The sequence below is a fragment of the Arachis duranensis genome, chromosome 1 (assembly GCF_000817695.3).
Source record: "Arachis duranensis cultivar V14167 chromosome 1, aradu.V14167.gnm2.J7QH, whole genome shotgun sequence".
In the NCBI taxonomy this organism is placed as follows: domain Eukaryota; kingdom Viridiplantae; phylum Streptophyta; class Magnoliopsida; order Fabales; family Fabaceae; genus Arachis; species Arachis duranensis.
The window spans coordinates 1,515,107-1,525,977 of NC_029772.3; the positions used below are offsets into that span (position 1 = coordinate 1,515,107).

Sequence of the window (10,871 nt, forward strand, 5' to 3'; positions counted from 1 at the left end):
CTTTTCCCTCAACCCATGTAGGCATTTACAATGTAGATATACAAAAGAACAGTAAGAAACTCAAATCAAGCTCTGTAAATTACCAGTACTAGCATAGACAAGATATAGCATTTAAATCTTTATGATACTTTAATATCAGAAAGCAATTTTAAGTGAAATTTAAGAATTTACCTTACGGAACCATCCAAAGGTTGGTTGGCTAATTTTAGGATTAATGGAACCACACCGTTGACATTTTTTAGAAGACTTCTTCAAAAATTTCTGTACAATAGAAATTGCCTCTTCGAACTGCAGCGAGGTCCAACTTTCTCCCTGCTGTTCAGAGCTACAAGACTGGCTCTTATCATCATCATCACTTTGATACATGGATTCATCTTTATTAATTGAATCCAATCTTTTTGCCCCAATGATATCCCCTTTCATAATAAGCTCCAACTGGGAACTACATTTTTCCACCTTGCAGCAACAGAAGACCATATGAGTAGTGACCAACAAATGCATAAAAATATTATAAAATCATGAGCTTATGGAGAAATATTTACCAGTTCTTTATTAGCCCTAAAATGACAGCAAGTGAAACAAGTTCTTTGTAGAATATTTCTAAGAAGACTGATCATCAAGGGGTTGTAGACAGGGGAAACAAGCTCTATATGACCAAAATGACCTGGACAAAGGTGATACAATTGACCACATGTTTTACAACTGCATCGAGGAAAAAGAGAGATCTCAATTATCCACCTCAAGAAAACTTTGTGCAATACCAATAAAATATCAAATTAAGATCTATTGATAACATGAAATCATTTCTGTTCCAATTTGTCTCATCTCCAGTCCACAGAGCTATATCAAAAGAACCAACTTGGCTGATTCAAAAGAGTAAGATACGAAATTTCCATCCAAATGTAAAACTGTTAGCTATCATCAACAAGAATACAAGTTTTGAAGAAGTCCTATGAAGAAAACCAGAACTTTTCAAGAATAAAATAATTTCTTGTATGCAGACTGTAGCCGAAACAATTCAAAGGATAAAGGATGAAAAATAAATAAACAAAGGATGAAACAAGAGAAACAAAAAATTTAAAAATATAATAATAAAATAAAATAAAACAAAAACTAATTAACAAAAAATGAAGCCGCCTCCAAAAAATAGGATTTCACAAGCATGGATGTCCAACAAAGCACCACCACTAAAACCTAAACCCAGCAAAGCACTACTACTACTAAGCCCTCTCCAGAATAGGATTTGACAGGCATGGACGCCCAGGAAAGCACCACCACTAAACCCTAAACCCAGAAAAGCACCTAGCACCTAGTAGTAGTAGTAATAATCCATCTATACCAATATATAAAGGGTAATGGAGTACTTAGGTTGGTGTACTTGGATTGTTCTCTTTAATCTCTCACTCATTTTTTCATGTCTTTCTATTACTAAATGAAAAAAAGGAATTTTCTTCACACCTAGGATTTAAAGTTTTAAACCATGAAATTAAAGACCTTGTCATATTGGCTAGCCTCAGGGTGATTACCATTTATTTAACACATTCACAATGACATGTAAAAATAAAGAGCAGATTCATAGTGACTTCACTTCCCGCTAGTAGTAGTAGTAATAATAATAATAATAATCAGAATATGCTTTATTAAAAAAAACATACGGCAATTTCTCTTCGGATGGACCCAAAGCTGGATCATATAAACCACCAGGAGCGGGGACACCGATAGTATCAAGCAAGTTAGCGTTTGTAATCTTGACGCGGCTGTTCTTCTTCACCTCTTCATCAGTGTAGAAGCTGAACACAACCTCCTCAACAGAATTCGAAGCACCCTAAAAAATAAGAGAGGTTAAGATTTTTAAGTGATTGTGAGAAAGGTAGATGAAAGAAAGAAGAGGTTGTGGAGTACCTGGATTGAGAGAACCATGGCTTGGCTTTGGTCGTTGCTTGAAGTGAAGAGAGAAAGCAAGAGTGGAAGAGTTATGAAGTAGGTGTGAATGGAAGTGAAAGGAGGGAATTAGTAGCAGTGTTGGAAAGAAGGGAAGGAGGGAGGCGCTGCTGCGTTTGATAGTTGGGAAGCTGAAATGAGTTGGACACGATGTATAAGAGAGTTTTGCTGTGACAGGGGAAACATCAGCTGAGCCGAAGCAACAGTCAGCAGAATTATGCGAGGCAGACAGGCAGTATATTAACTAGAGAGTTTTTTTTTTTGTAAAAAAATAGGGGCATAAGCCCAAAATAAAAAAACACAAAAATAAGGTTCAATTTTGGGAACAAGTTTTTCAGGCGGTAGTCTAGCGGTGGAGAAAGGTCCGATAATTTATCAGGTCTGACGTCTGATTTGTGTTTGATTCGGCTTGGCCGGACTTATTATAAAATAGATATAAAATTAGACTCTTAAAAATTTTAATATGTTAATAAGTTAGGTCCAGATTTATTAATTAATTTTATTGGCCAACAGATTTTAGACCAGAATAGACTAAATAACAGATTATACCTAGTACTTTATAAATAGTTTATAGTAGACTACAAGTCAAGCTCGAGTTAATTAACTACATGACAAGTCAAGCCTTTTAAGAGCAAAGTCTAGCCTAACTTGGCCTGTTTTCACTCCTAGACGGCACATCAACAAATTAGAATCCTTGCTCACAATCAAGATTTTGTTTAGCTAACCAATCTACACATGAGTTAGCTTCTCTATATATGTGTTTGAATTCAACTTGCCAAGGTTTCAATTTCATTCTCTCTATATTTCTGATTAAAGCATTGTGACATTTGCAGAAAAGTCTGGAGTTGGATATGCTGTTGAAGGAGATCTCTAAATCTGTTTTAACTATTACACAAGGCATCTCCGAAGATCTCTAAATCTGTTTTAACTATTACACGAGGCATCTCCATCTGCCACGCTATCTCAAAGTCATGAAGGATTTTTCATAGTTTAGCTTCATCAATGCTACATTGTCTCAATTTGAGGGGTTAATTTTTTATAAGAATTGGATTAATCTTTTTATTACCGTTGGACTTTTTTTGTTAGTAGATGCATTGGAATTTTTTTTTCAAGATATGAAATTTTATTAATAAAAATTGCAATAGAGTAATATTGGTCTATTTGAGGACTCTAGCAAAGATAAGGTGGGAATTAACCCAAGAAAATAATAATAGAATAACCTAAAAGGAAATAGAAAAAAAAAACTTCACAATTAGTTGTCTTAAGGTGATATTCCTTTTACATGTTTTGTGTCTCTTTTCAAATAGTATCTAGTATAATTCTTTTGCCATCAAAAAATAATTTGTTCTTAGATATCCAAATCCTCCATAGCACTATTGTAGGAAGACTTCGATACTTTTTGTTAGAACCCGTTTGCTTTATTTTTTAAAGCATCTTTCTCCACCAATTACAAAAGCTACCATCCCCATCAACTCCATTTGGACTGCTAAACAAGAGCCCCATGTGATTCCACACTTGCCGCAAGTGATTACAATTTACAAGTAAGTAAGCAATGGGTCAAAGTTTCGTCCTACATTTCACATCTTGGACAGATCACAGGGATAGCTTGAATGCGGGCGTGCAATCGGTGCCTAACCGGAAAGCCATTGTAGAGAGCTTTCCATGCAAAGACCTTAACTTTGGCCGGATAGTCAAGATCCCAAATCGAATTCCATAGATTTTTGTCTCCGAAAACTGGTGGAAGACTTTCAAGTGGCAGGTGAAAAAACTTGAAGCATACCTCATATCCTGACCATACAGAGTAAGAACCCTTTTTCCTTGTACCAAATCAATTTATCTTCTTCTTTAATGCTTACTTGAAGTATCTCTTGTGTAATTTCTGGTATGAAGTTGCTGGCTATAAGTGATGCATTCCAATTACCTTCCTCAGTGATGAGTTGAGAAACCCAAATTAAGCTTGGATTAAGCTCCTGATTCTATCTGTCTCAGTGTCAATGGTCCTTATCTTCCAACCCAACAATCTTTCCAAATCTTCACTGTTGATCTCCTCCCAATCTGCCAGCAAACCCCCTTTTCCAGAACCTTTCGTCTTTCTAATAGATTTCTCCAAGCCCAGACAGATTGTAGCCAACATCAGCTTTTAGAAATGAAGAGTGTCTAAAATACCTTTTGAATACTTTAGTCACTAGGGAATTCGGTCTGGTAATCAATCTCCATCCCTGTTTTCCTAGCGTAGCGAGATTAAAAGCTTTTCGGTCCTTAAACTCCAATCCTCTTTGATTTTTTAGTCTACACAGTGTGTCTCACTTAATCCAGTGAAGACTCTCTTCTTCTTGTTTCTGTCCCCACCAAAATTGCATAAATATTCTCTGAATTTCATCTATGAAAGTTTAAAGCACCCCAAAGTGTATATCGGGATAGCCGTACCCACAGATTTAATTAAAACTTCACGACCACTAATCGACAATAATGATCTTTTTCAATGCTGTAATTTTTTTGCAACTTTATCTTTGACATAAGCCAATGTTGCTTTTTTTTTTTATTTCTGGATTGTTGTTGGTAAACCCAGATATTTGTCTTGAGCGCCAACATTCAGGACCTGAAGAATGGTTGCAAAGATTTTCCTTTCTGATTGCGGTGTATTCCGACTGAAAAGCACAAAAAAAGAGTAGTATTCAATGATTTACCTTCGTTGATACTCTGTTTTTAGTTTGTTTGGTTTGCTTTACCAAAGTAGGGTTTCGAGAAAGAGACTGTGAGATGAAAGTAGTGATTTGCTACAAACAAAAAGCAAAAACACAAAATCACATAATGATTTGCCACAAATAAGAAGAAAGAAAGAAGAATCCAACAATTTACCTTCGTTGATGCTCATTTGGTTTGCGGTTCTGTGTCTTTGTTGATGCTTGTTTAGTTTCTGAGAGTGAGAATATAAGAGGAAGTAGTGATTATGATTTATGAGTGATTATGATTTATGCTGTCTACCAAAGGTTTGGGTGAGTGGGAGCATGTTTTACACACCCTTAGTGCTAAGAATGGTTTTTGTTGGGGTTGCAATAACTTGGTTGGACTTGGTTCACAAAAAAGTTTGTCCATGTAGCATCACTGTACCAAATATTATGAAAAAGTGCTGCCAAAGTAATTAGCTTCTCAAGACATCCTAAAACAGAAAAATTAAAACCAAAATCGAGTAAATAGTTATGGTAAGCTATATGGATGTTCTTCACAGAAAACAGAAAGCTATATGGATGTTACAATCTCAATTATTAGTATACCTTTTTTTCCCCTAAACACTATAGTTAAAGTATGCATAAACAAAAACCAAAGAGAGGGAGTATATGTTGATCCTGGTCTAAAAAGGTTACTCTTGCAGCAATCTCAAGGAAGATAACTCTTGGAAACAAGAGGAACCTATCTTGAGGTAGAAATTAAGGTTTCAATTAACTTTAGTTTCTTATTCGTAGTTCAACTACTCACAATTGCATAAGTTGACCAATCTTAGCCTTAGATGTGGCTGCGCTCAACCTTCAACAACTTATGAGTTTTTAAAAAAAGTACAATAACAACATATTCTCTCAGCTATGTAATATACACGAACTAAAAATTCGTACTAGCAGGTGTTAATTGCAGAACCAAATAAAAAAAATTAATGAATATGATCTTATAGAATAAAAACAGCCATAACACATACCAACTCCAACAAAGTCAATTAACATGAGAAACCCACCTTTTATAAATAACATACCATAGAAGAACTGGAGATGCAAAATGATTTTCCTGATATCTCCATTAGTAAAAGAGGATGGAAGTTGACTCCTTCATATTCAAAAACCTGCAGGTCATTCAAAGAATCTCATTATAAATTTGGCCTTCAATTATTTTTTCTCATCCGTTTGGGGGAACAGAGTATGGAACCTGTGTACAATGATAAGTGACATAATTCCCATAAATTTCTTATGGACAAAATTTAAAAATGATAAAGAGGTGGGTACCATGTCACTGATTCTCCCATGGGTGATATTATTCCAATCGCGAGAACGTTTCCTGAGAATCCACAACAAAGATAAGGGGTGTTATCATGTGGAAGATCATATGAGGATCAGATCTCTGGAGTTGTCACTGCCGAAATCATTGGATTCGACGTTGATGCAGTCACCCACAGCCGGATTAGATCACCGAGATTGTCACTGCAGCAAGAACTCCACTATATACTGCGACGACCCAGTGCAAAAAATAAATAATCTTCTTGCCTCTAATTAGTTTGTAACAAGCAAGAGCTCTGATTCGTCGTCAATACATTGCTGATTAAGGCAGCTATATCGTTTATTTATACTTGTCATTTGACGTGTCAATTCCTCAAGGATCCCATAAGTTTCATCTTGCCTCAAATGCAATATGCTTCCTGCTTCTTTCTCACCTTTTGATTTTGCTGAGACCCTAACCCTTGCTGAATCCTCCAATCTTCCACTTGCAGCATAAATATTGGAAAGCAGCATGAAGCTGCCAGTTATTTCTGACTTCAGGGTCAGAATGTTTGATTCTGTTTCTTCTGCAATGTCTGTGTCTCTGTGCATTCTACATGAGTTTAGAAGAGCTCCCCAAACGCAGTCATTAGGTTCAATTGGCATGTTTCTAACAATGTCGCTTGCTTCTTGCAGAAGTCCAGCGCGACCAAGGAGATCAACCATGCATGCATAGTGCTCTACATTAGGTTTAATCCCAAATTCACTGGCCATCCGATTGAAAAGGCCACGACCTGCAGCCACTAATCCAGCATGGCTGCAAGCGGATAGAACAGCAACAAAAGAAATGTTATCTGGCTTCATTCCAGCTTCAAGCATCTCATCAAAAGTTCTTAATGATCTCTCGCCAAGTCCATGGATTCCATAACCACCAATCAATGAATTCCATGAGATTATATCTCTACCCTTAATATTATCAAATACCAAATGCCCTTCCTTGAAACCACCACACTTCATATACATGTTAATCAGACCATTTCCCACCAAAATATTGTCATCCATCTGAATCCTAATAGCATAACCATGGAGCTCCCTGCCAAGATTCAATGCTGCTAACTCTGCACAAACTGATAAAACACTGGAAATCGTCACACAATTGGCGATTACTCTGCAAAGCTGCATTTGCCTAAAAAGTTCAAGTGACTCCTCACAACGGCCCTTAGAAGCAAAGCCACATATTACTGCACTCCAACTTATGACATTAGGCCTCACTAGCAAATAACTATCCAATTTCTCCATCTGCAAAAACAATGCATAGGCCTCATCACACAATCCTGATTCAGCATAAGCTGATATTAAAGCATTCCAGCTTACTAGGTTCCTGGCCTTCATCTCAAAAAACACTTTATGAGCATCCTTAAGATGCTCATGCTTCCCATAACCACCTATCAGTGCATTCTTTACAAACAAATAATCTTCATATCCACCTTTAACAACATACCCGTGGATTTCACTGCCCCTGTCAACATCAACCATATCAGCACAAACAGATAACACCACAGCTAATCCTTCAGCACTGATTTCAACCCCCCTTGTTCTCATCAACTTAAACAACTTAAGGGTTTTATCATAAAATCCACATCTAGCATGGCTTGACAACAGTGAAGTCCATGTCACAGAGTTAGGTTGCAAACCTTCCAATTCCATCCTCTTAAAGATCCTAGAAGCACCAACAGGATCGCAACTCAAAGCGTAGCCTGAAACCATGGTATTCCAGGAGACAAGGCTTCTCACAAGCATTCTATCAAACAGGTGGCACGCATATTCCATTTTCCCAAGCTTCCCATACATGCTCAAAAGTTCATTAACCACATGAAGATGATTCCAAAAACCCATTTGCAAAACATGACAATGGACAATATTGCAGAAACCAGTGGCACCGACATTGGAACAAGCTCGAATTACCAGAGGAAGAGTAAACCCATCGGGCAAAAATCCAAGCTTTCGCATATGATGGAATTCCATAGAAGAAGGTTCTGGAGTTCGTCAAAAGGGACCAAACTGAACACTTTGCGTGCATCAGAGACAAGCCCAAAGCGTGAATATAGGGATATGAGCCTGGAGGCCAAGAAGGGGGAACGATGCGCATCCGTGACGAAGATTTGGGAATGGATTTGGCGAGCTTGTTGGAGAGTAAGGGATTGCTGAATAAGAGAATCGAAATAACCGAGAAGTTCATAGTGGTGAGTGACGCAAGTGTGGAAATGGTGGAAAGATATTAAAGGTTTGAAAAGAAGAATGCGATGGAAACGTGAGGAGCGAGAGAAGAAGCAATCAGACACAGCATTGAGCATCACGGACCTAGCCAATGGCAGATGATGTCATCGCAGGTGAAAACAATGAAGGAAGCTGTAGCAACAATCCTATCCTACTATCTTCTTAAGGCCCCTGCTATGGTGATTTATGTGGAGAAAGTAGAAACCAACTTAAGTTTGACGACCAAATCCCAAACTGCTCCCGAGATTCATGTTACACTATTATCGTCTCGAAGAGAGATGCACATATTGGTTTTTCGCAAGGTTACAAGAACCAAACCCGTCGAATAATTGGTTCAATGGTCTAACCAATGTCTAACCATCGTTGGTCTAACCAATGTCTAACCATCATTGAACTGGTTTAATTAAATACAAAATAAAATTATTAAAAAATCAATATATAATTTCATATATTTAAATTTAATAATTTTTAGGCTAATAAAATTTAAAGTTTTACAATTTTATATAGTAACTTGTCTATAATTTATCGTTAAAGATTCACAAATAAGTTTAAACACTAAAGTTTATGATTAAAAATGAGTACCCATTTTGGTCCTCAAAGATTTCAAACTGGACACTTTAGTCCCCAACTAAAATTAATTACTCAATTGGTCCATAACAATTAACTTTGTCAGTCACTTAGGTCCTTTACTCCGTTAATTTTAACGGAGGACAAAATAGACCCTGACAACTCTAACAGGGGACAAAATAGTCCCTGATCTCCTCTGTTTGAAAACGACACTGTTCTCTTCCAATTTCCATCATATCTCACATAATACTAACAGTCTAACACTGTAACTTCAAACTACACAATGCACACTCTATAAATTTAATGTTCATAAGAAAAAAAATCCTCCACGGGTTGAGTTGCTGATGTGATTTGTAATTTTAAAAAGATTGAATACTAGAGATAGATTATGTAAGTTTAAGATTGTACCAGAAGCGGAATCCTTTTGTGTCTTATGTAAGGATAGATTGGAGACGGTACATCACTTATTTTTTTCATGTGATCGTATATGGAAGTTGTGGGGATCAATCTAGATGGATTGGAGTGTGATTTGGGTTTGGCCAAGAACCATCAAAGAATGCTTTGAGGTGTGGATGGATAGAAAGATAAGGAAAGATATGAAGGAAGTGTGGATGGTGTTATTTTTTTCTATAATATGGTGCACATAGAGATATAGAAATAACATTGTCTTTAATAATGGAGTGTTGGTATTAGAGAAGTTAAAGGAGGAAGTTGTAGAATGCACAAATCGATGGTGTCAAGATTGACAATATAGGAGTAAATGATGTACTTATGAGTACAAATATCAAGTCTAAGGTGAATAAGAAGACATATGAAGTTGATTTTTGATGCATGATTTACTGATCTATGAAAAAGGCCAATAATTCTGCAAATTAAAAGTTGGAAGGAGAATGATCATGATTTGATGTTGTATAACTGATCAGGTTCATCTTAAAGTGTCTTTAGAGGAGCCAAAATCATTATATTCTTTTGCTCCCTGTTTGCTGTTTTATGCTAGTTGTTATGTTTTCTTTGTAGTTATTGCTCTGTTTTTGTTACTGTTTTTTGGAATTACACCCACTTTGTTTGGAATTGAGTGGAGATGTAATTTGCATATGATGTCGAAAGAGAATCTTTTCATGATGTCCTAATGTCCAATAATCTATATTGCTTGTCGGAGAGTGGAAAAAGGCGTGCCCTTGGAGTAGTTGTGGAACTTGGTCTTGAGGATGTCGTGGAGGTTGTCGGGGTTGGAGGTGATGTTATCAAAGACGTGGAAGTGGATGCTTTTGGTGGGTGAAGTACAGAGGAGGTGGATGTATCAATCACAAAGATTTAGAAAGTGTGTGGTCCATGACATGTTGAGGTAGGTGCGATACGTTTGACAATTACACCATGGCTTAATCTTGGAGCTAAAGAGGAGGAAGGAAAAGATGGAAAAGAAGACTATGAAGGTGAAGAAGGAGAGTATGAATGTTAGGGTTATGCGAGATATGATAAAAATTGGGGAAGAACAGTGTCGTTTTCGAATAAAGGGGTCAGGGATCATTTTGTCCTTTGTTAGAGTTGTCAGGGATTATTTTGTCCCATGTTAGAGTTTTCAGAGACCATTTTGTCTTCCGTTAGAGTTGACAGAGCCAAGAACCTAAGTGACTGATGGAATTAATTGTTAGAGACCAATCGAATAATTAATTTTAATTGGGGACTAAAATGTCTTGTTTGAAATTCTTTGAGGACCAAAATGGGTATATACTCAAAATTTATCAAAACACCACCAAAAGAAACAACAACAAACAAGTTTTCTAGTTTAATTAATATGAAACTAGTCTAGTTTGAGCTTTTTCTTTTTTTGGAACACAAGATTTGAACCAATTTAACCAACCGAAATATTAGCACACCTTTAATTTTTATTGCATCTAAATTCAGATGATTATTTGCCACAACTATTCCCAAAAATCAAAGATAAAAAAGAATAACATACCAAGTTGAGAATGAGGGACATGAATGAAGAGATCAACTCCACCATATGGGAATTTCTCCAAGTCAATAAAGTCTCTAATCCAAAACATGCATCCAACATAAGAATCATAAGCATAAGCCAACGAAATCATATGAAGGAGGAAAAAAACTTGATGCAAGAAATCA

General features: G+C 36.6%; 2 protein-coding genes and 1 long non-coding RNA gene across 5 annotated transcripts in view; all 3 read right to left on the bottom strand.

The window, feature by feature from the left end:
• Positions 1-2,139, bottom strand: part of LOC107477933 (DNA-directed RNA polymerase I subunit 1) — a 14,142-nt gene extending 12,003 nt beyond the window's left edge. The window contains exons 1-4 of the mRNA XM_016098055.3: positions 1,903-2,139; positions 1,656-1,825; positions 543-702; positions 172-456 (exon numbers count right to left, since the gene is read on the bottom strand). Of these exons, the coding sequence (XP_015953541.1) occupies positions 172-456; positions 543-702; positions 1,656-1,825; positions 1,903-1,920 (633 nt within the window). The 5' untranslated portion in view covers positions 1,921-2,139. The remainder of the gene's footprint in view (positions 1-171; positions 457-542; positions 703-1,655; positions 1,826-1,902) is intronic.
• A 2,333-nt stretch (positions 2,140-4,472) lies between these two features.
• On the bottom strand, positions 4,473-6,342 carry LOC127744715 (uncharacterized). Of its 3 annotated transcripts, none has more exons than XR_008005650.1 (4): positions 5,934-6,342; positions 5,687-5,773; positions 4,801-5,101; positions 4,473-4,589 (listed from the first exon to the last, which is right to left on the bottom strand). It is a non-coding gene; the product is annotated as an uncharacterized LOC127744715 (long non-coding RNA). The 3 variants fall into 3 exon arrangements; XR_008005649.1 differs by having other exon boundaries at positions 4,575-4,718; XR_008005651.1 differs by having other exon boundaries at positions 4,575-4,718; positions 5,669-5,773.
• A 2-nt stretch (positions 6,343-6,344) lies between these two features.
• On the bottom strand, positions 6,345-8,475 carry LOC107486729 (putative pentatricopeptide repeat-containing protein At1g17630; the record flags this gene model as incomplete). Its single annotated transcript, XM_016107330.3, is given in 2 exon segments — positions 6,345-7,915; positions 7,918-8,475. Coding segments are annotated over 2 exon segments (1,911 nt in total), but the record flags the coding sequence as incomplete, so codon positions are not given.
• Between the last annotated feature and the right edge of the window lie 2,396 nt (positions 8,476-10,871).